The sequence below is a fragment of the Falco rusticolus genome, chromosome 11 (assembly GCF_015220075.1).
Source record: "Falco rusticolus isolate bFalRus1 chromosome 11, bFalRus1.pri, whole genome shotgun sequence".
NCBI lineage: Eukaryota > Metazoa > Chordata > Aves > Falconiformes > Falconidae > Falco > Falco rusticolus.
Genome location: NC_051197.1, coordinates 27929567 through 27952651, shown reverse-complemented (window position 1 = coordinate 27952651; position 23085 = coordinate 27929567). Strand labels below are relative to the sequence as shown.

General features: G+C 51.2%; 3 protein-coding genes across 4 annotated transcripts; 1 reads left to right on the top strand and 2 right to left on the bottom strand.

Annotated features, from left to right (window-relative positions):
• Window positions 1–1448: 1448 nt before the first annotated feature.
• ALDH9A1 (aldehyde dehydrogenase 9 family member A1) lies at window positions 1449–11617 on the top strand. Its single transcript, XM_037404375.1, has 11 exons — window positions 1449–1760; window positions 2448–2593; window positions 3668–3797; window positions 4113–4247; window positions 4735–4931; window positions 5755–5895; window positions 6552–6740; window positions 9346–9433; window positions 9789–9930; window positions 10475–10587; window positions 10699–11617. The coding sequence occupies exons 1-11, from the start codon at window positions 1580–1582 to the stop codon at window positions 10791–10793; spliced, it is 1557 nt and encodes a 518-aa protein (XP_037260272.1). The 5' UTR covers window positions 1449–1579; the 3' UTR covers window positions 10794–11617.
• Window positions 11618–11829: 212 nt separating this feature from the next.
• On the bottom strand, window positions 11830–18384 carry MGST3 (microsomal glutathione S-transferase 3). The gene is made up of 6 exons (XM_037404380.1): window positions 18288–18384; window positions 15647–15770; window positions 14395–14468; window positions 13671–13728; window positions 12425–12497; window positions 11830–12059 (listed from the first exon to the last, which is right to left on the bottom strand). Exons 2-6 carry the CDS (start codon window positions 15761–15763, stop codon window positions 11950–11952), a joined length of 432 nt encoding a protein of 143 aa, XP_037260277.1. The 5' UTR covers window positions 15764–15770; window positions 18288–18384; the 3' UTR covers window positions 11830–11949.
• Window positions 18385–19461: 1077 nt separating this feature from the next.
• Window positions 19462–23056, bottom strand: LRRC52 (leucine rich repeat containing 52). 2 transcript variants are annotated; one of them, XM_037404378.1, is made up of 2 exons: window positions 21267–22742; window positions 19462–19891 (listed from the first exon to the last, which is right to left on the bottom strand). In XM_037404378.1, exons 1-2 carry the CDS (start codon window positions 21892–21894, stop codon window positions 19584–19586), a joined length of 936 nt encoding a protein of 311 aa, XP_037260275.1. In that variant the 5' UTR covers window positions 21895–22742; the 3' UTR covers window positions 19462–19583. The 2 variants fall into 2 exon arrangements, 1 of the variants encoding a protein (XP_037260275.1); XR_005106755.1 differs by lacking the exon at window positions 21267–22742 and adding an exon at window positions 22880–23056 and having other exon boundaries at window positions 19788–19891.
• Window positions 23057–23085: the final 29 nt, after the last annotated feature.

The window sequence follows — 23085 nt, the reverse complement described above, 5'->3', positions numbered from 1 at the left end:
AATACATTGATGTAGTGCAGCTATGTTGGTATCATCTACTGCTGCTGAACCCTTTATTGCCTGAGTGGCTATGACAGCAGCTTTTTTGTTCGTGCTTCTTAGTTATTTGGTGAAGCAGAAGACAGTGTAGAGAGCTTCCTGGCCTAAGAAGCAAGCTTTTTAAAATGCATACTGCTCAGTCTGTTTAGCAGTCTTGTTGGCTGAAATCTGCTCACCTTGTTTAAAAGGGGTGAATAAATCCTGCTGCCACTCTCAAGTTAGGCTGACTGTTTTCCTGAAGCGAGCAGTACCCCAGGAGCTATTAATTTCTTGCTTCTGTGACTAGGGGTTTATCATCCTGTAACTCTTACTGGGAGTTTTTGACTAGATGCATGGCAAGGGGATACATCTCAAATACCTTATGGCAGTGTGGAGCACGTGCAGGACCATATTAAATAATCCAGTTTTTAGTAGTTGTTACTAATAAGTACGGGGCACTCTTACAGGACCATTTAAAGATAAATCATGAGAGTGGAACCTCTGTTCAATACTCTACCTTTCAGAAATGAGTATTTGGCAGGTAAAGAAAGCATACTGTGTACTGATGCTGCCTGCCTCTAAAGTTGTGCTTTGTTTTGTTTTTACTTATCATTGTGTCTGGTGTGGCTGCAAACTTCCACAGGGAACAGCCCTAGCTGTGTAATTCCTGTTTCCCTAGCATAGCCTCTCTTAGTTCAAGCAAAGCAAGCTCTGACAGCAAAGCCAGAAACACCCCAGCCTGTCACCTGCACGCATCAGCTTGGCTGAAGTGGTTTATTCTACAGGATGTAGTTGCTGGATCAAAGAGGAGCTGGTTAAGACAGCCACATCTGATCCAGTGTAATGACAAAACTGTGCTTTAATGGCTTAGGAAGTGTTAATGTGCAGTGTAGTAACCTTCCCTGCTGCTGTCACTGGGGAAGGGAAGAGTTTGTGCATCCAGAGATTATCTGAAAATTGTTGATCTGTTGCTGTAAGCTGGTTACTTTCTGGTTCCCTGGGGGTTGTTGATAACAAACTGAGAACAGTTCTCCTACACTTAGCCACTGAAAGGTCTGAATTCGAAGAATCTATCAAGTGGAATGGAAAACAAGTTTATGACTGCAGGAAGGCTGTGGTTTAGAGGGGAGAAAAAAAAAAAAAAAAAAAGACCTTCTTGTTTCTGTTTCACATGTAACTTCAAGACAAAACCCCGCGTGTACATCTCAAGCTAAATGGCAATTGTGCTCGCATCTTTGAGGTTTAACTGCTGCCAGCTGGTGCTAATTTACATACACTCGATGCTCCATCGATTCCTCTGTTAATTTTTTTTTTTTGGTCCTTTTTGACCCAAATTGCAACTTTTAGACCTCCCAGCCGGCAGGGGGAGCCCAGGCGCTGGGCAGGGCCGCGGGTTCAGGCGGGGGGGGGGGGGGGGGGGCGGGGCCGAGGCCCTGAGGTAGAAAGGTGCCAGTGGGAGCTGCGTCTCCACGGTGGGGGGTTACGTGTCGCCTCTACGGCCTTTACCCTCTTCCCGTGGGGTTTTCCCGACTCCACCGCAGCCTTCCCGGCGGCCCAGCTCATGCTGGTGCGGTCCCGCTTGGCGAACCTCCTGCCCCGCCTGTGTGTACTCCGTCCCGGCCTCGCCATGAGCAGCGCTACCGGCACCCTCACCGTTAACCAGCCCCTCAACTACCGAGCGGGCTCCCGCGTTCAGCCTGCCGACGGCGGCCAGGCTGAGGAGGTGTATGAACCGGCCACAGGTACCTGGGGTGGGGGGGATAAGCCTGCGCTGAGGTGCGGGGCCGGGGGTTGCCCCCTTACTCCCCTGCAAGGCCCGGGTGCCTTCGGCTTCTCCCAGCTCTGCAGACGGGATCGCGCCTGTGCGAGCTGCCTGAGCGCCGCGGTGGTATGTGGTGGCTGCGTTTTGCCTCCTGCAGTGCAAGGCCAGCACTGGACTTTTTCACAGAAATTAGCTCTTGGCTCTCAGTTACACAAAAAAATCGAGTTCTGCCTGATTTTGGCAAAGGATGCGATTTAAACGTTGATAAAATTACTGATTTTTAATTGGAGGAATCTAGGTTTCAGCAGAATCACTTCAAGAAAGAGTGTGTTTAACTATGGTGAGGAATGCGTAACAGAGTCCTGAAGCTGGTAGTAGAAGTATAACAGGCTCCATGGGAAAGAGGAATTCTGTAACAATTAGAGTTAATTAGTAACTAGAAGATGGCTGTGGAGAATGGCAGATCTTTTAATTCAGACCAGCTGAATTGCAACACCTCTTCCATAGCCAATTACAAATCCATGGGGACCATAGCGTGAAGTCCTGTAGCCTGGTATAGGTGGCTGGAGTGAAGTGCTGGGGTTTTGATGCAAGATAAAACCATGTTCTTATTTGCTCCTTTACTGAAATATTCCTGTTACTAAATTCCTGTTTAAAACATGCTCAGGTCGCGTGATATGCAAGCTGCTCTCCTCTGGGGAGAAGGAGGTTGATCTGGCTGTGCAGAGTGCAAAGGCTGCCTTTAAAATATGGAGTCAGATGTCTGGCATGGAGCGAAGCAGGGTGCTGCTGGAGGCTGCTAGGATTATTCGGGTACGTCTCCTAGTTGGAGAGGGGTGGTTCTGTGTCTGAACTTTATTGTGGGTTAATTGGCTGTTAGGGGCTTCTGGCAGGTCTTCCAGAGCCCCAAAAGAAATAAAGGAGTTACAACCCACCTTTGCCCAGAAAAGACTGTAGGCTGCCTTGGGCAGGGCTTCAGTTTTATCACTGTATTCAAGGCCAGCATATACCTTGTCTGCTTAATTCTGTTAGAATAAATGGAAGCCATCCAATCGACTTCTTGCAGGGCTCAGACTTCCTTTCTCAACTCCAGAGATTAAGCTTCACTCATTTCAAAGCTGAAATTGTGTAACGGTCATATTGTTGATCTTTCAGCTTGTCGGACCTTGTTGCATGACGAGTCTGTCTTGTTTTAGCAATATAAAAAACGCAGGAATGCTGTTTTTTATCTTAGATATCAGATAATACACATGGGAGTGGATACAAATAAGCTAGCTCTTACCACAAATTCCTTTGTGAGATAACATGTTATTGGACATTGGAAGCTAATCTCCATCAAAGCGCAGATCTGTAAGAAACCAGTGTGTATATGCGGTGAGAAAACTGTTTTATTTCTGCCAAATGTCTGCTTTTTTGCCAGACTTCTGCAGCAGGGTAATATTTCTGCCTGGGTGATGGTCTGTTAAAGGATGCTTCCCAGCTGCCTTGCTTTGTCAGTCCTTCACTAAGCCCCCTGGTTCCACTTTGATCTTGCTGTTTGCTCTTCTTCCCACTGTAGTTCTGTGAATTCTAAACATTGTTTGCCATCTGGCTTCCAAGTTCAGGTTTGCTCATCTGTTGGATAAACAGGGATGTTAAGCAAGACTGGTCTAGCAGTGAATCACAGCAGCTGTCCGTTTGACATTCCCCTGCAATCAGTTGACCCTGGGAAACCAATAAATACCACTTAGGAATGCACCTTTTAGAGATGACAGTTTCTCATGGCGGAGCCTGGCTTACTGGTGGCAGTTTTGTTCAGGACTTGTGTGCTTGGGAAGCAGGTATCTCCTTGTGGAGTTCTACTACAGGCTTCTCTCATCTGTTGTCACTGTCCTGTACCTCTCACAGGAGCAGAGAGAAGAAATTGCCACCTTGGAAACCATCAACAATGGGAAATCCATCTTTGAAGCCAGAGTGGACATTGACATATCCTGGCAGTGCCTGGAGTATTATGCAGGACTGGCAGGATCTCTAGCTGGTAAGAACGTGATGGGAGTTTACTTTGTCCTGCTACTTGCATTTCCTGGTAACTTCCATGGCACACAACCATCTTTGCTGCTGATTTCTCTAAGAGATGGACTACTCCTTTTTCTCATGATCTTGGAAGGATTTTCAGACCTCTCCACCTAATGCTGTTGCGCTCTGTGGGCCCTTGCGCACCTTCTGTGGGCATGCCTGGGGTAAAAGCCCTGTGTCTCTCTCCAGTCAGAGCGTGATCTGGCCCCTGAGGCTCTGATAAGATGGGAAGGGGCTTTGCTGTTCTCTACCTTCTGGCTGTTTCTTTTCTTTGCAGGTGAACACATCCAGCTTCCTGGGGGATCCTTTGGGTACACTCGGAGAGAGCCCCTTGGGGTGTGTGTTGGAATTGGAGCCTGGAATTACCCTTTCCAGATTGCCTGCTGGAAGTCTGCCCCAGCTTTGGCTTGTGGTAATGGAGACTGCCCACACAAGCTTCTCTTTGAAGCCAAATGATCCTGTGGGGGAGAGCGATTTTGTGGGTGAAGTCTAGGATTACCTTGAAGGAGGTGTTGAAGGATTAGCAGAACCTTCAGGCTGTTACTCTGGGAGCAGGGGAAAGGAAATGGAACTGGAAACACGGCAGATGCCAAGAGGGTGGGAGTACACCAGGAAAAAGATAGATTGCTTGGCTGCGTACCAGACAAGGAAGGTCTCTGGAAAATGTCTGCAGTTGCAGGACCAGCAGCCCAATCTCCCCCAGCCCTTCCCAGGAGGAAGGTGCAGTTCTTCCCTTTTGCTGCTTGCAGAGTTCAGCTGAAACTGTTTCCTCCCGTCTCTTGGGGGGATCTTCTGGGATCTGTTGAGATGAACTCATTGTGTGGGGTGGGGTTTTTCTGTTCCCTAAAGCAGTTTGCGTGTTAATCCCACCTTGCCTTTCTCTCTCTGGATTCCCCTAGGCAATGCGATGGTCTTCAAGCCTTCTCCCTTCACCCCCATTTCAGTGGTGAAGCTGGCAGAGATTTTCACAGAGGCCGGTGTGCCCAAGGGGCTCTTCAATGTGGTGCAGGGTGGGGCAACCACAGGCCAGTTTCTCTGTCATCACCCAGATGTGGCTAAAATCTCTTTCACTGGCAGCGTGCCGACTGGTGTCAAGGTAAAGGCACCTTCGCACTCAGGGACACAGGGGGTGTATAGTGCCAGCTGTCCTGGTGTGTTGTGGGTGTCGATACCTCTTTGAACTTCTGTGCATGAGGCTTGTAAAAATGGGGTGTGAGTTGGCATTTTTAGACTCAAGCAATGAGCTTGCGCATATAGGGTCACACTGGGGCTCCAGTTAACCTGCTGGGCCTGGGCAGTTGGCCCTTTCGAAGAGCCTTTTGGTCCTCTTCTCTTGTTTAGCCTCTGGTTGCAGTGAAGTCTCTGAGCTGCTAAAGTGGGTGTATGTGGGGAGGAGGGTCCATAAAACAGCAGCACTGGGAAAATGTTTGAGCGTTTCTGGCAGTAATAGTTTGGTTTAGCTGCATACAACCTACTGTTTTTAAGCAAGAGGCTAGTTTGTGTGGATTTCTTACCCTCAATTGATTCTTCAAAAATTAAAAGTCCCTAAAAAGTCTTCTAGAAATAAATTCTGATTTGAAAGAGGGGAAACGTTGCCTGTTGAATGCTCCGTGTGCATGTATCTGAGGTGCAGTGACACAGATTCAGTTACAGCTGTCCTCAGCTTATGCTAAGCCCAAGACTTCCTGTGGATGATTCTTCGGGTTTTGTTGGTTTTATCTCTAAAAAAGGAACAAGCCCCAAACCCTCTGAGACTGTCCCCAGTCTGATCTAAACACATCTAGGAAAGCTTGCCCTTTGTGCTGCTTCTGTTGTTGAAGGGCCCTGGAGGAGCTCTCCCTTGGGGGTCTCTTACCTCCCTCCACCAGCCTCCCCTTTGCCAGTGGGTGACTTGTCTCTTCTGTCCTTGTTTCCCTCAGATCATGGAGATGGCAGCTAAAGGGATCAAACCAGTCACCCTGGAGCTGGGGGGCAAATCCCCCCTTATCATCTTTTCCGACTGTGCTTTGGAGAATGCTGTGAATGGAGCCCTCATGGCCAACTTCCTTACGCAGGGTGAGGTGAGTGTCCGTGGGGAGGAGCAGACCTTCGCATTGAGGCAGGGTGATTTGAGAATTGGGCAGCAGAGCCAGCTGTGGCTTTTCGTAGTGAGGCATGCCCTGAAGTTCCCATCTTGCCACGTGTTTCCCTGTGCAGTGTCACAAGGGATGCCTTTGCAGAAGCCAGTGCAGGGTGTCCCAGCAGAGCGTGCCTTAGCCCTGTCCTTCCCAGAAGTGGAGCCTCTCTAACACCCATTACCCAGCTCAGAGTGGCTGCTTCTGTGCCCTGGGCTCCAGTCCTGCACACAGAGGTCAGAAGAAGCTGTGCTGATGTCCTCTGGAGAGGCAGAGAGTTCCAGTCCAGTGTGCTGAGCCACAGCCCTATGGGGCTCTCTCTGTTCCAAATTTTGGATCTCCACAGGTGCTGCAGATTTTGTGGAATCCTGCTGGTAGATTGGCTTACCAGGGTCATCTCTGGGAACTGAAAAGTCAGCTCAAGTTCGCTTCTGTTGGTGACGTGATGTGTTTTTGCCACCTGGTGGCATCAGTACCACCGTGTCCAGCATGAATGGTTCGGGATAATCTAGTCGTCTTTGTCCCCAGGGACAAGTTGGCTGTTTTAGCAGGACTGTGGAGTGCTGTGTGTCTTATTCTGAGCAGTCTGTCCTGTATCCCAGGTGTGCTGCAATGGCACACGTGTGTTTGTGGAGAGGAAGATATTGGATGTCTTCACAAAGGAGGTGGTGAAACGCACCCAGAAAATCAAAGTTGGAGACCCACTTCTGGAAGACACACGGATGGGAGCCCTCATCAACCGGCCCCACCTGAATCGTGTCCAGGGCTTTATCAAGCAGGCAAAGGAGCAGGTGAGATTGTGATGCTGCCTTGTGATTTCCCTGAAATGTGTCTCTTTTGTTAGACAAACAGACCAGCAGCTGCTTTTCTGCCTCTTGCCTTCCCATTTAAGCTGTTTTTTTTTTCTTGTGGTTGAATTACTCAATAGGTGTCTTGGCCACCAGATACATTAGTCTGTGGGACCTGATGAGATGCATCCCAGAGTCCTGAGGGAATTGGCCGATGTTGCCGAGCCACTCTCTGTGATATTTGAAAAGTCATGGTAGGCAGGTGAAATCTCTGGTGACCAGAGAAAGGGAAACATTGCACCATTTTTAAAAAGGGTAGGAAGGAGGACCCTGGGAGCTGCTGACCTGTTAGCCTCACCTCTGCACCTGGGAGGATCATAGAACAGATCCTCCTAGAAGCTATGCTAAGGCACGTGGAGGACAGGGAGGTGATTCAAGGCAGCTAGGGTGGCTTCACTAAGGGCAAGTCCTGCCTGACCAACCTAGTGGCCTTCTATAATAGAGTGACTACATCAGTGGTCAAAAGAAGAGCTGTGGGTGTCATCTGTCTAGACTTCTGTGAGGCCTTTAACGTGTTTCCCCCCACAACATCCTTCTCCCTGATTTGGAGAGATATGGATTTAATGGGTGGACTGTTTGGTAGATGAGGAATTGGTTGGATGGTTGCATCCAGAGGATAGTGGTCAATGGCTCGACGTCCATGTGGAAATTGGTGATGGGTGGTGTCCCTCAGGGGTCTGTACTGGGACCGATACTGTTTAATATCTTTATCGGTGACACAGACAGTGGGATTGAGTGCACCCTCAGCAGGCTTGCAGACGACAGCAAGCTGACTGATGTTGACACGCCTGAGGGATGGAATGCCATCCAGGGGGACCTGGACAAGCTCAAGAAGTGGGCTCATGCAAACCTCATGAAGTTCAGAAAGGCCAAGTGCAAGGTCCTGCACCTGGGTTGGGGCAACTCCTGGTATCAATACAGGCTGCAAGATGAAGGGATTGAGAGCAGCCATACAAAAAAGGACTTGAGGGTATTGGTGGATGAAAAGCTGGACACGAGTCAACAGTGTGCACTCACAGCCCAGAGAGCCAACTGTATCCTGGCCCACGTTAAAAGAAGCATGGCCAGCAGGGTGAGGGAGGTGACTGCCCCTCTGCTCCACTCTTGTGAGACCCCACCTGCAGTACTGCATTCAACTCTGGGGTCCTCAGCACAGGAAAGACATGGACCTGTTTGAGTTGGTTTAAAAGAGGGACACAGTAATGATCAAAGGGGTGGAACCCCTCTCCTGGAGGGAGGGCTGAGAGAGTTGGAGTTCAGCCTGGAGAAGAAAAGGCTCTGGGGAGACATTACTGTGGCCTTCTAGTACTTAAAGAGGTCTTGTAAAAAAGATGGGGACAAACTTTTTAGCTGGGCCTGTTGCATTAGGGCAAGGCGTAATGGTTTTAAACTAGAAGAGGGTAGATTTATACCAGATAATAAGGAAGAAATTTTTTTACAATGAGAGTGGTGAAACACTGGAACGGGTTGCCCAAAGAGGTGGTAGATGCCCCATTCCTAGAAATCAAGGTCAGCTTGGACAGGGCTCTGAGCAACTTGACCTAGTTGAAGATATCGCAGCTCATTGAAGGGGTGGGGGGGAGGGGGTTGGACTAGATGACCTTTAAGGGTCCCTTTCAACCCAAACTATTCTATGATTAAAAGTGACCTGGTGCATATCTCTGAATCAGCATTGAAGCTGACATGACTTTTCTTATCCTGATGTTGCCAAGTTTCAGAGGTTGTGAGATACCCTGCGTGGCAGTGTGTGAAATGGGATAATCCATAATGTGTGGACTGGTTCTAAGTTGTGGTGACAACTTGCACACTGGGCAGTTACCTCCTTTGGGTTCCAGTTTTGTTGATTGGAGAAGGAGCTTACTAAGGATCAAAAGGCAAATTTATAGGCTGCTGGAAACAATCTCTGTCAGAGCAGTAAGATCTACCGAGGCTCTTTGGGTTTTTTTTTCTCCAGGTTTTATTTGTTAAGTGTGAAGATGTTTTAAATGTTAGCACTAGGTATGTGACCAGGTGTAGCAAATTGGGGATGGGCTGGAGAAGGGGAAACATGAGGAAAGACAGAAGGGCTAGGTGAGGATTTGGAAACAGGAAAGAGGGATGGGGAAGGAAATCCCTTTAGGTTTAGATTTAGAGATAAAGCAGGGCATTTTATGGAGGTAGGTGTTTGTTGCCAGGGTGCTAAGGGACTGGTTGACTCACGAACAAGGGAATTTGCACCTTGTGAAGATGTGGACATTAATATGATGCCAGCTGAGAATCTGCTCCTAGTTATAATTGCTCCCCTCCAATGTACACTGGCTCCTGTTTGGGGTGCAAGCGCCACTAGCACTGTTTGGACTTGTAGGATGAGTCTCACCCCCTGAGCCTGATCTAACAGTGGTGATCTGTCAGAAGTCCTGACCTGGAGAGACAACAGGGAGGGCACAGGCACTGGTTTGTCAAATGGGACTGTAAACCCAGGAGGGAGTATCAGCCAGCCAGAGCTGCGGCAGCGGGGCGGGACACTCCTTGGACATACCTGCCTACCCTCTGCTTGGCTCTTTTTCAGGGGGCAGAGGTGCTGTGTGGTGGGGACCTGTATGTGCCAGATGACCCGAAGCTGAAGAATGGCTACTACATGCGACCCTGTGTGTTAGGTGTGATCCTTTCTATTCATGGTCTTCTACAGGGATGTTGCTGAGTTTCTTCTAGGGAAAGCCACGTTCAGCATAACCTGCCTCTGTGTACGTCCATGGTGGACAGGCACTCATATGGGTGTTCTAGAGAGAGCTGAGGCACCCAAGAGCTGCATCCAGGGTCTGACAGGAATCATGCAGTTAGTGCCTTTGCTGCCTTGAGATGCAGGATGCGACTTGCTCCTCTGCTGACCAAGCTGGGGTGGGGGGCTGTGCAGTGCTGAGTGCTGTCTCAAAGGCTCTGTGGGTTGCTGAATGCAAAGACTGTGCCACTGGCTCTTCCACCTGAAGCACATGTGCTCTGTCATGCTTCCAGGGAACTGCAGAGATGACATGACATGTGTGAAGGAAGAGATCTTTGGGCCTGTCATGTCCATCCTACCATTTGACACTGAGGAGGAGGTTATAGAGAGAGCCAACGCTACTAAATTTGGCCTGGCAGGTGGTGTCTTCACCAGGTACGACTGGATAGTGTGGCTGGTGTGGAAGCAGTCTAGGGAGGGGAGGAAAAGGAGGAAATACTGCAGCAACTTGATGCTTCTCTTGCAGTGCCTGGCATGGGTAAGGATATCCTCTTACAGAAAAGCTAGAGCAAGGGATTGCCAAAAGAGGAGTTTTGTAAATGACTGCACATCTCCCAGTTTTTCTTGAAAGGTTAGGTGGGCCCAGCTGTCCAGATTCCTTCCAGCCTGCTGCCTTCCTGCCTCTCCAGGAGATGTGCATCAGGAGCCTGCTACGCTGCTGAAAGTGTGCAAAGATGGCTTTTGGCAGCTTGCCATAGTCTGCTTTGCTGGTGTCCTTGTCCTGCCCTCTCAAATCAAATGCAGTTTTGAATGTCCTTGGGAATATGTACTGCATCCTTTGAGCAGGCAAAGACAGAGTAGGGCAGGTCAGGCTCCAAAAACCACTGTGACCTGCTGGCTGTTGTTTAGTATGACGTTGGCGGGCAGGGACGGAGGGCATGGATGGGAAGGATCCAGCTGAATTGCCCTTTTCCTGCAGGGATATCCAGAAGGCTCATAGGGTAGTGGCTGCTCTCAAGGCCGGGATGTGCTTCATTAACAACTACAACATCAGCCCTGTGGAGCTGCCTTTTGGAGGATACAAGTCATCAGGTGAGCTCTGTTTGACCTTCCCCGGTATGACTACATGACAGTTACAGAGGGGTATGAGTGATACCGGGCACTGCCTGGAGCTGTGTTCTCACTTCTGGCTTGTCCCTGCAGGATTTGGCAGAGAAAACGGGCGGGCAGCCATTGAGTACTACTCACAGCTGAAGACTGTCTGCGTGGAGATGGGTGATGTGGAATCTGTATTTTAGTGGGTCTGGGTACTGCGCAAGGGAGCATCAGCCAGTTCTTGCCCATCAGCCAGAGAGGTGGATCACTTCCAAGCAATAAAGTGCTCTAAAATTCTAAGTGCCTGGAGGGAGACAGGGCTGGAGCAGCATTTAGCCACCCTGCTCCTGCAAGGGGGAAAGGCATGCACAGGGCTCAGCCTGTGGGCCTGCTCTGTCCTGTCTGGTGGAAGATGGGAACCATGGAGTAGGAGGCAGCAATATAGTTTTCCAGCTGCAGCTTGTGCAGCTACGTAGGTGTTACTATAGGCTTGTCAGTGGCAGAGGCCTGGCCCAGGCTGCTTCTCCTGCTGCATGCCTTGAACCCCATTGCCTTCCACCCTCGGTCAACTTCTGTTTTGGCTTCTTAACAGAATGCACATACAAGCTCTTGGACGCACTCATGTCCTGTAGCCATAGGCTGTGTCTATGACTACATAAAACCTTTAGGGTAGGATTGTTTGTTCCTTTTAGTCCCCTTATAAACACAAATTTTGTTTTTTTCTATCTGTACCTCTCTTCCAACATGGAACAAAATATTGTGGGGAGGGTTAGCTGATGCTCATAATTCTACACTGCCTGGAACAGGCACGGTCCTGAGAATCATCGCCACACACAGAGTATGGAGCACAGCCAAAGTGGTAGCAGGCTCCACCACAGGATAGAAGGCCGCTACTCTTAAGCAAAAGCTATTTGATTTTTTTCCTATAGGCCTACTGTTCTTTATAAACATGATACAGCAACAACTTTTTAATGTTTGCCTACATCTTTTTTCAGCGATCAAATAAATGTTAACTCTGTTTGGAACATCTTATTGCAGAGTGACATGAATTGAGTGGTCCAGAAACAGGGCTGCTGCTGTATGGGTAAAACAGGCTGCAAGATTGCTTTTCAGTCACTAAAATCATAAAAGCTAGAACTTCTCTGCCTGATGGGCAGATTTCTCTATTCCTACAAATCAAGAGCATTTTGCATTCTGCAGAACTTCTGAAGAAAACCCTCTAAAACTTCAGGATGAAAATACAGAATTGACAACTTCATTTTATTGAATAAGGAGAAAAGGAAAACAAAAAACAGGAAATGAAATAGAAATCAAAACAAAACTCCCTTTAGTTTCCCAGGCAGCCATCACAATGGTCAGTTAGCCCTGGCAGATCCAGCCGAGGTGCTGGCAAGCTGAGCACACACCTGTGCCCACCAGCCCAATGAGTGCAACTGAACCAATGGCCCCTCTCCTTCGGTTTTTTGGATCTGGTGGGGGAAAAAGGAAAAAAAAAAAAAAAAAGTGTGTTTTGTCAGGTCACCAGCCCATGACTGAAAGACTAGCCCATCCTGAAAATAAAAGAGAGCAGGAACTACAGATAAATCTCAAGGCAAAACAGCAGGCACCAGCTCAGGCCATGTACCTACCCTCTGTCCGTGCTGTTATTAGACTAGAGCTCTTCCTATCAGTCAGAAAAGCATACTGCAGAGTTAGCAAACAGCCTGTGGACCTGCACCCTGACTGTGAGCTTTATGCTGCCTCCTTGATGTGAGCTGGATGAAGGAGCCTTGAGGCTGCTGTAAGAGACTTGAGTTGCCAAGTGCCCACTGGGTGCTGCAGGGTAAAGACTCACCTCCTGTGTAGTAGCCATAGGCATAAAGGATTCTCCCAAGAATCCAGGTGATGCCAAGCCCTGTGGCCATTCGCTAGAGAGAAAGGAAAATCATTAAAGGTTTTAGAGACCTGCGTCTTGCACCTGTTTAGCTATTATAGCTGCCCTGTTTCAAAGGAGTGACTACCAACTATGGCATGGGTCCTGACCTTGCTAGGACAACTGGGAGTCAGCACAGTGGAGGCAGGCGACTGATGCAGCATGTTTGCTGGTGACTGATGCAGGTGAGTTGGGTATAGGAGGAGTCACTTCCATGACACCTATGGCGAGGGAGCATGTGATCTGCTGCAGAACCTTGCTCTTTTGTAGCACAGCTCTTCCCAAGCAAGAAATGGTGAAGTACTACAGGCAGCAGGTGCTGAATCTTGTTTCACCACAGTCCAATTAATGAGCTAGACCAAGTGCCAGGATCTTGGAGGCAGCTGTTGCCTCAAGCCCTACTCCACTGCCTCCAGCAGGTGTACAGGTTTTCCTGCTGTGGGCATTAAAAACTTCCACCTTGCTGCTTTATTTAGAGCTTGCTGCAGTGTGGCTCCTGTTTGCCAGATTTGCCTGTGCTGCTTGCTTCCCTCTCCAAATATGAATATTCAGGAAGGACCTGATTTGTCTTTTGGTGGCAAAGAGCCTCTCCCACATGCTTGCCTCCTCGTGAGTTGTCTACCTTGTTCAGCTAAAAATAACCCAGGGTTTTTTGATCCTTTGCACGCCTTCTTTGGTGGTGGGAGTGAGTGGGAAGATCATCATGTTCCACATCTATTCTTGCCAGATAAACTCCTTGTGAAAATGTGTTTAGGTGGGGCTAAAAGCGTTCCTTGTCCTCCATGCAACTAGCTGCTGAGAAGCACTACTGTGAGTCCAGCAGGACCCTGCAGAACTCAGAACCAGGCAGTGTTGGAGGGACCCTTCCCACTCGATGGACTGGAGGCTGTGAATGCTTCCATTTGTCCAACAAGGCACCCTTAGGGGAAGGGAAGGGGTCCGATAGCTGAAGCAGCAGTAATGAGTTTATTAAATACTTGCAATTCCCCTGCACAAGACCTTCTACAACTACATTTTCAGAAAGGGCACAGCTGTGAAGAGTGACACGGCTAGCGGAGCAGCCTGCTGCCTGCAGAGGGGCTAGCTTGGCCTACTGCCCCCCACAGTCCCCCAGGCAGGGAGCAGGAGCAGGGTTAGTCATACAGACCTGCACCGCAGCATCACTTACCGGGTGATAGAGTCCTCCGGTAGCTAGGAAGAACAGGAAGATGGGGTAAACTTCCAATCTGAAAATAAAAACAAGGAGGTTGTGTTTGTGCTGAAGTTGTTTACAAAAAGGAAACTCCAGAAATGCAGAAGCTGTGAGCATCCCCTGCCAAAGTCTCTGTTGGGCCTGACCTGGAAGTCTCTGTGCTCGATGCTGTGGCCACAGATGGAAGGAATCTGAGCATGCACAAACCTTTAGGAACTTCCCCCATCTGTACGTCTCTCCAAGGCCAGCCACCTTCTGTTTTATGTCCAAAGCCACTGCTAAATACTACTTAACACCAGCTGAATCAGTTGTTGTTCCTCCCAACACCCCTCTGTACTGTTGCAGCCTGGTCCGTGGTAGCTGGGTGGACTTAAGCCTGTCCCCAGGGAGACCTGGGCAGCACCACAGATCAGCAGCCCCCAGACAGGCTCTTCTGGAAATGCGATTTCTAGTGTCCCAAGCTACCCATGGAGGCAAAGAGCTGGGTGCTTGGGAAGAGGAGGCTGCTTCACAGCCCTGTCTTGTGGTTTTAAGGCATGGCAAGGAGCCAGCACGGCCTTACTGCTAAGCATTACGTGGCCATGTGCTTTCATCAAGTGTTGAGCCTGAACTTAAGCACTTGGCAGCAGCAAGTCTAGCTGTAGGCCCTGCTTCACAGCCCTGTTTATTTTCAGGGCCTGAGTTCATACATGTTACTCACGTGTTCTGGTGTGCCCGCTGGATGCAGTTGAATATACGTCCGTGTTCAGGGTCTGTGCTGTACATGGTTGGATACTGCCAAAAAAAACCACCAAACCAGCAAAATATGAGCAAGTGCAGTTTGGGCTCAGGAGCCTGTTCTCCAGCAGTGAGGAGTGTGCCCTGCAGCTGCTGCCTGGGTGCTTGCAAGACTGACTTCCATTGGCAAGTTAGAGCCTGGCTCTGGCCCTGTAGCCCACAAATGTTTTGTTGAAATTGCTGCTTGCCCCGGGCCACTTCCCGAACTCCCTGAGCAACCCGACTGTCCCCTGGAGCTGGCCCTGCTTCGAGCAGAAGATAGCCAGGCACTGGGTGACCGACCGCCTTGTTGAAATCCCATCTCTGTGGAGGAGAGAGCAAAGCAGCATTACTGAGGACACCCCCCCACCTCTCCTGGGGAGCTGGCAGCAACCCATCACTCAGGAACAGGCTGGGAGGACGCTGCCAGCTGGAGCTGCTGCTTGGCTGCAGAGGCTTCCCTAAGCCTGACATCCAGTGCTCTGTGCATCATACACACAGGGTACGTTTTCTGTAACCCTGACTTCATGCAGTACGAGCAGGGTCACTCCAACAGGCACGTGGGGCCTGCAGCACACACCCAGGGCTGTCCTTGTGCCTACCGCCTGCTTGTCACTTTGCCAAGTGATGTGGGGGAAAAAGCAAAGAGCATTTGTGCTCGGAGCCAAGTGGCAATGCAGCCTCTGCATGCCATGGCCCTGACTCATCAACAGGACCAGCTGCTCAACCCAGCCCAGAGCCCTGCCCAGCTCAAGGGCTCCTCAATGGATGCTGAGGGAAGGTCACTTTGAAAGACCTCTTGTGGTAGGGCTCACATGCTCCCTCTGAGTTTGGGAAACCCTCCTGTCACTTTTGTTCCACTACGGTCCCTCTGCCCTCCAACACTGCATCAGCCTTCTCTGCAGGGAGAAAGGGCTGCGCAGTTTCTTGCTCATCAGTGTTTCCAAGTGAAAACTTGTGCTTTCAGCTATCGTGCCTTGGAGCCAAGCGCCTGGTGTCCCAAACCCTGAGCTCTGTTGTGCCGTCTGCTCCAGGCTGGAGAGCCAGAATAGCAGCTCCATCCCTTCCACATCTGTGTGGTGGGGCAGGAAATGTCAGCAAGTCACCTCAAAATAAGCAAGGTGTCACCCAGCTTGTTTGCAACATCTCCTTCAGTCTGGCTCCGACCTTCCCATTCCCTCAGCCTTAGTACTAACCTCCACGTTGTACTTCTTGCGGGCCTTGGCCACTTTCACCGCGAGGTGTGTGACCAAGACGAAGCTGGCAGCTCCTGTCAGGATGACGTAGCCATACTCCTTTGAGAGAACAGCCATCTTGGTGCTGTCAGAGAAAGAGAGTCCATTACTATTTCGGGGTATGACTGGAGAAGTACCACATGCAGATATGTGCGTGTAGAAGAGCTGCTGAGCATGGACCCAAGACCTTGCAGCACGAGGACTAGCTGACAGAAGAGTGAAATGGCGAGCTGGGGAATTTTCACTTCTTGGTGCCTGCTGGGAATTCAAGCAGAGCAAACCAAAAGGGCTCTCTGCGCAGTTCCTGTCAAGCAAGCTTTAAAATCACTTTGGTGTTCATGGGAGGTGGTATCTGGAGGAACCTTGTCCAGCCTCTGGTTCAGAGCAGGACTACAGCCAATAGTAGGTCCCATCAACTCACCGCCGCAGTGCGGTGCCTGCAGGGATGCTCTGGAGAGGTGGACAGAAACTGATTGTTCATGGCCACTCCCAACACCAGAGCTAGGGGCCACCAAATGAAGTCAGGAAACAGATTCAAAACAAACCAAAAGAGGTGGGTTTTTTGTGCAGTGGGAAGCAGACCTGTGGAACTCCCGGCAGAGGGTTGTTGCAAATGCAGGCAGTTTTCATAAATTCGAGTGGAAACTGGGCAAGCTCCGGGAATATATTATTCAGAGGTAAATTGGGAATTACAATACAGACAAACACAAGCTGGCTCAGAAATCCCCTGAGCTGAAAGGAGCCGGGCTACATGAATGGGTAGCTTGTACCCCTGAGGTCATCCTTACATAATAATAAACCCTACCACAACAGCAATAATAGCCAAACCTTTTCAGGAAGGAGGCACTGCCCAGATGAGCACTGCTCACCCCCACAGCTTCAAGGAGCCCTCTCCGAGTCACAAGTCAGTGTACAGCCTCAAACAACACCCAGCTGCTGGCATTTGCCAACATCTGCACAAGCAGGACAGCCAGCCAGGAGACACCAGGGCCTGCGTGGTTCTCATTTAGTGGTTCTGCGCTTCCCCACACAGGCCTGAGACAGAAGCACGGAGCAGAAGGCGCATCCAGCAGCCTCCAGCACGCTGCCCCGCAGCAGGGCTGTGTTGCGTGCTTCTCCCTCCTTCCTGCTCCCCATCTGCCGGGCCTGCCGTCAGCTGTCAGCTGCGCTGCTGGGAGCTGCTCCACACCCAGCACTCCAGCACCTTCCCCGGCTGCAAGGGAGCACAGCGCCCTTCCCTGCACCCATCCGACGCTGGTCATCTTGCACAATCCCAAACCTCAGATGTCGTCTGTCTGCGTGACCCAAGATGGTGCCGCATGATGCAGCACATCAGAAAGAGAGCAGACATCTCTCTCCAAAGCAAACCCCAGCTGATTCCTATCTCCATCTGGTGCCTCCACCATGTAGCAAGGTTTTGGTGTCTCCTGCACTGTCCCACCAGCACAACCTGTTGGTCTGGGGGAAAATGGGCCACCGGTGCAAACAGCCTTCCTACTGCAGTAGCACCAGCACCCCTCACGAATGATCTTTAGGGGCTACAGGATTTTATTTCTCATTTGCAAAGGGGCTGTTATCGATAGAGCAAGGTGAAGACAACGGCTGGCTTCGTCCGCATAAAGCTTGGTAAACAGTGATCAGTAAGAACACTGAAAACCTAAAGTAAGGAAGAAAAGTCAGCTGCACCCATGTGTAATAGAGGTTACCACCTGACAGATGACACCCCAAAACCAGAACACGTTCCCACCCAGCAGAGAGGTTGATGGTCACATTTCCCCCTTCAAATTACCCGCCTGCCAGCAAGACCCAGACATCTCACCTTCACAGGGCTAAACGATAATCTGGGGTTTTACTTTAGCAGCAAAGAGCACAGCAAAGCATTAAGCCGGGTGTATTATAAAGCTGCTACTCTGACACCACTGGTATAAAACTGTACCTCAGGCCACTGCTCTAGGAATGTGGAGCCATCTGAAAGCACTCCAAAGTCACCAGGACTTTGGGCCTCTCCCATGGCATGCCTTGCGGCTGATTCCGCACTCTGGTGCCCTGAGCGTTGCAGCAACCTTTGTCAGCAGCTGCAAGGACTTTGCTGCGAGGACTTTGCTGCCAAGCACTGACGCGCCGCACGAGCTGAGTTTGTATCTTCCATGCAACAACGTTTCAAGCCAGAGCCCCACGATTCTGGAGCATGACCCGGCACAGACGGGGAGCTGTAGCAAAGAGCTGCCCGGGGGTGCTTTTGCTCCAGAATAACGGCTTTTACCGAGCGTTTTGAGTCAGCAAAGCTCCTTAAGTCTCCCCGCGCAGCCCCACGCTTGGACCCTGGCTGGCCCACCGCCTCCCAGCCCGGACTTCCTCTCCAGCCAGCAGAGCCCCTGCCCCCCCGCTGCCGGCGGCCGAGCCCCCGCAAGCCCTGCGGGCTCCGGCTGTGCCCCCGCGGGGGTGCGGGCCTGCCCCCCCCGGCACTTCCCGCCGGCGCCCCGGCCCGGGGGGCAGCGGTCGCTCTGTCTGTGGTTCAGTCTCTCCGGCTGACCGGCACAAGCATTCGGATCCGCTCGGAGCCCCCGGAGGGGCGAGCGGAGGGTCCCCGGGCTGCACTCACCCTCCGGCGCGGCGCGGTGCGGTGCGGGTAGGCAGCGAGGAGCGGCGCCGGGGCTGCCCGCGGTACCGCCCGCAGGCGGGGCCCCACCGCGCCGCCCCGCTGCACCGGCGCAGCTGCGAGAGGGGGCGGCCCGGGCGTGCCGGGGGAGGGGGCAGCGGCCCGGTGTCGGGGGGCACTGCAGGGCGTGTTCGTAGCCCAGCGGGCCGCGGGGGGCACCGGGGGCAGCTCCCCTGGCCCCCAGCTCTGCCTGTGTGCCCCCAGCACACAACACCCTCGGCCGGCTGCGCTGCCGCCCCTACTCGTAACCCTTCGTGTCCCACCTAAGAAAGATTGCAGCTTTGGTTCGGAGCCTGCAGTTTAGTGGCCCTCAGAGAGCGTGGGGGTGCTGAAACCTTGTGCTTTCCCCTTTTATTTCACCAGATCCTGCTGGTGTTGGATGAAGAAGCCAGTGTTTCACACATGGAGTTGCTGTACTCGGTCGTGTAAGCAGATACTTCTCCTGGCAGTTACCAGCGTTAGCGATACGAAGGGTCTTTCTTACATCTCCTGTTGTACTGATCTGATGTGCAACCCTGGGGCTTTGGCATCGAAACACAAGCGTTTCCGAGAATACTTGGAGTGTCTGTAACCAGTATTTTTTACGTTTTAAAAAAATACCTAGTTTTAGGGATATGTGATAGACAACTGGAGCTGGAACAATGTTCCTAAACCAGCGGAGGTCCAGGGGATCTGGCCGCAGGGGGCTACAGATGGTGTCTTTTGCTCTCACTGGTGTAATGAGGAGGATGGCAAGACCCAGTGAAATCTCAGGCCCCTGGAAGTCCTGGTTTTAATCTCTTTGCTCACACACCTGCCTTTCCACAGCAGAAATTTCTTGGATTCCCCGGGGCTCCAGTAAGCTGTCTAGGCTGGTCCCAGTAAGCTCTGTAAGGCTTTCCGGCCAGAAGGTGCTTGGTGAAGGCCTTGGCTACAGCACAGTGCTGGGGTCTGGGGTCTTTCCCGTATTTCAGATTGCACCTCTTCAGGCTGGTCCCTGTGACCCTGCGTTTCTGTGGGCTCACAGTAAAGCCGACGCATAAATGCCCAGCACTGTGCACAACTCTCACATGTGTCGTCCACACACCCCACCCCCCACCCCCCCCCAATGAATATTTTGCCAGTGTCCTGAGTCCTGGTGGGAAAAGACAAGGGGAAGCAGCACTGTGAGTGAAACTGGAGCGCAGGGAGTTTTTTCTCTTGCAGTTTTATTTCACTTTAAAAAAAAACAGACTCTAGAGTGGGACATCATGTGGGAAATCACCTGCCTTCAGTTCCCATGATGGGAGTTAGAGGGATTTGTAGGGCTGATCCTAAGTGACTGTCTTCCTCCTGCTCCTCCTCCTCCTCTCCTTTTGAAGTGTAGACTTTGTAGATGACAGCACAGATGCCAGCCAGCCAGGCTGCCATGATGCCGGCAAAGAATATGCAGAAGCCAATGAGACACAGAAAGATGTAGTCTTGCTTGTAGAGCTGGGTCAGGCAGTTGGAGTGGAGCTGTGCCTCCACTGCAGGCATTTTCAGGGCACGCAGGCCTTCTGGGGTGTAGCAGGTGATGTTGTCAGCATCTGCAGAGGGAAAAGCAGAAGCAAGAGTCTCTCATCTGTGTCTTAAGCATTAGTGAACCGGACTCTTGCTAGAAGAATGGTGGTGGAGTTTGCTAAACTCCTGAAAAACATCTACAGGTTTTGCACCACTCTGCCTCTGTGGCTTAGGTAAAATCAGGCAGGCAAAGCCCTGCCAATCCGCAATTGCCAGGTTGCCAGAATTATTTCTGTGGTGTTGCCTCCATACGAAAGTATCGCCTGTCGGGTTATGCCACTGTGGTAAGCTGTTGTCCCGGCACTGTTCATCTCTGCTGACTGAGCATTTTAATTTAATATAAGACGGCTTCTGCTTGGTTTTTCTTTTAATCTCAAACACCTTCTGAAGTGATATAGCCTAAATTATGCTGGAATAATGAGGCTTGTGCGCATTTGACGGCTAGGGTGTTTTGCAGTAAGGCATAGCCTTACCTGCTGTGTGAGAGAGGAAGAGGAAACTCATCAATGATTCAGTTCTACTGAAATAACAACTATACCCTGTCGTATTGTAATATATGTGGTGATAAAACAGATGCTGTTTCCTCTGAAGTTAGTGAAGGCTGAGCATGGTAAAAGCACTGTCTCCTTTTGGTGTCTGTAGGAGCACAGTTAGCCCTCTCTTTCCCAGTAGGTTTTGAATGCCGCTGCTTGATGCCCCGGGTGGATGGGCCCGAGGGAAAGGGAGCAGCGGAGAGGAGGAAGCTACAGGGGATTTCTGTTATACTACGTAACATTGTATTATATCACCTTACATTATATGTCATCTATTACTGAGTGACACTGTGAGGGACACTGGCCAAAGAGTGGAGAGCTCAGGGCTGGAGGGGCTGCTCCAAGCAGGTCAGAACAGAGGCAGGAGAGCATTTTTGCAGAGAGCAGGGGGGTTAACTGATAGTTACGAACACACTGGTACTGCAGCAGCACACCAAACGATGGAGCAAGATGGAGACAAGGCAGGAAATTCAGAGCAGCGGCTTTCCCAGCACAGATCTCCCCAAGGCTGTGTTGGGCTCCTCGTTGTTGGCACTGTAGCCACGGGGTGCTGTGACTCGCAGGCACAGGGACACCTCCTGAGGCTGGAGCCAGGTGTTGTAGAGCAGCAGCGATGTCCTAGCTACAGGCTACACCCCCCTGACTGTCCTGAGGATGTAAGTGAGTGTGAGTGTGACTCTGTGTGCGGAGTGCGTGTAACCCAGCTGCTCTGAGCCGTGTTTTGTGCAACACCAGCAAGTGGGCCCCACAGTTGACACGCAGTGGCACAGCCCCATGAGTTGAAATTTTGGGAAGGAGAGGGCCCTCTCCATTCCACACAGATAAGCAGGAGAAGGGAGGAGAGAGGTCCTGCTCATACAGCCCTCACCTGGAAAATGAACGTTGCTCTCTGTCACCCAGGTGATGAAGTCCAAAAAGGAACAGTTGCAGTGCCACCGGTTGTCACTGAATGCCAGAAAGCTCAGGTTGGGCAGGTCCTGGACAGTGCTGGTGTCCAGGAATGTCAAGCCCGTCCGGCTGACATCCAGGTGCCTCAGCCAGGTGTTGTTGGAGAAAGCATCCTTCTTGATGGCCACAAGGTTGGGATTGTCTGAGATCTTCAGCACCACCAGGCTGTGGAGGTGTGAGAAGGTGCTGAAGGTGATCCGTGTGAGGTTGTTGAAGCTCAGGTCCAGATAGACAAGCTTGGCCATACCTAGGAAAGTGAAATCCAGGTCATCCCCCAAGAGGTTCTTCCTGCAGTCCAGGTAGACCAAATCAGCCAGGAAGGTCAGTTCCACTGTCGGCAAGTATGAGATGTTGTTGGCCGCCAGAATCAGCTGCCTGGTGTCCAGTGGGATGGCCACAGGGAGCTCCAGCAACTGCTGCCCTGTGCAGTTCACTGCCAGGTTCTGGCAGCTACACTGGCTCGGGCAGCTGCTCCTCTCCAAAGACATCCCCATCCCCAAAAGAAGAAACATGAGTCTCAGGGCCTGCTGTCCACCTAAAGGAGACATGCTCTAAGACCTTCCAGGCTGCCCAGCCCTTTGGGGACTGCGAGTGGCCCTATGGAAGCTGCATTGTCGTGGCCATGCCAAGCAGGTGTCTGGTGCAAGGCTGTCAGGAAGCACTTTGTGTCTGTGCCTCACCTGACTCCTTGGCAGAGTGCCTGGCTGGAAACAGCCTAGTTTCTACATCACCAAGTGTGAAACAGTGTCTGCAGTGTCTCCGTCTCACACTGGGTTCCAGATGACACCTCTGTGATGTCAGTGCCTTTGGGGACAGTACCATGACCTCTCTGGCTGAGCAGGAGCTGCGGGGAAGAGTGGAGGTGGTACAGTGCTGTAGCTGCTTCATAAATCTTTGTGCCATAGATGCTTCATAAGCCTTTGCTCCAGTGTGTAAAAACAAACCTATCCGTTGTTCCAGTACATGAAAAATTAACATTTAAGTCAACTACGTCCTTGGGACCAGCTACTGTTTAGGCTCTGTAGTTCTTGTGTGTAGCTACTAACTGTATGTGGAAGTGTTGTTCTGGTTTCAGCTGGGATGGAGTTAACTTTCTTCTTAGTAGCCGGTACAGTGCTGTGGTTTGGCTCTGATGTGAGAACAATGTTGATAACCACAGTGATGTTTCCAGTTATTGCTGCATAATATTTATACTAAGTCAAGGATTTTTTGGTTTCCCGGGCCTTGCCAGCCAGAGGGCTGGAGGGGCACAAGATACTGGGAAGGGACATGGCCAGCGCAGCTGACCTGGAGCAGCTGAAGAGGTATTCCATGCATTCCATGCCATGGGAGTCATCCTTGGTATAGAAACTCGGAGGGTTAGCTGGGGGGGGTCGCTGCTTGGGGACTGGCTCGGCATCGGTCAGCGGGCGCTGAGCAGTTGTACTGTGTACCGCTTGTTTTCCTTTTCCCTTTTCCTTTGTTTTTTACCTTCCCCCCCCACCTTTCCATTATAATTGTTATTATTATTATTACTGTTATTGTTGTTCTTACCTCTTTATTCTGTTTAAATTAGCTTCTTCCCGAGGCAGCCAGCTCCGCTGGCTCACACAGTGTTCCTCCGCCTGCCCCGCCCCCCGGCTCCCCAGAGCGCTGCTGCCAGCCCCCGGGCCCAGCGCGGACCCCAGCTGGCGGCGACACCCGACCCGGCACCGGGAGCGCGGGACCCGCCGCCCCCCTTCCGCTCAGCGCCTCAGGCG

What these genes read in the sequence shown, in the direction of transcription:
- ALDH9A1 (XM_037404375.1), top strand. Translation starts at nt 1,580, where the DNA reads ATGCTGGTGCGGTCCCGCTTGGCGAACCTCCTGCCCCGCCTGTGTGTA. An exon ending in ACTTCCTTACGCAGGGTGAG is followed by an intron (nt 5,896 to 6,551) that starts GTGAGTGTCCGT and finishes CCTGTATCCCAG; the next exon opens with GTGTGCTGCAATGGCACACG. An exon ending in TCAAGCAGGCAAAGGAGCAG is followed by an intron (nt 6,741 to 9,345) that starts GTGAGATTGTGA and finishes GCTCTTTTTCAG; the next exon opens with GGGGCAGAGGTGCTGTGTGG.
- MGST3 (XM_037404380.1), bottom strand. Translation starts at nt 15,763, where the DNA reads ATGGCTGTTCTCTCAAAGGAGTATGGCTACGTCATCCTGACAGGAGCT. An exon ending in CCGGAGGACTCTATCACCCG is followed by an intron (nt 12,498 to 13,670) that starts GTAAGTGATGCT and finishes CTTTCTCTCTAG; the next exon opens with CGAATGGCCACAGGGCTTGG. An exon ending in CTATGGCTACTACACAGGAG is followed by an intron (nt 12,060 to 12,424) that starts GTGAGTCTTTAC and finishes TTCCCCCACCAG; the next exon opens with ATCCAAAAAACCGAAGGAGA.
- LRRC52 (XM_037404378.1), bottom strand. Translation starts at nt 21,894, where the DNA reads ATGTCTCCTTTAGGTGGACAGCAGGCCCTGAGACTCATGTTTCTTCTT. An exon ending in GAGCAACGTTCATTTTCCAG is followed by an intron (nt 19,892 to 21,266) that starts GTGAGGGCTGTA and finishes TTCCCTCTGCAG; the next exon opens with ATGCTGACAACATCACCTGC.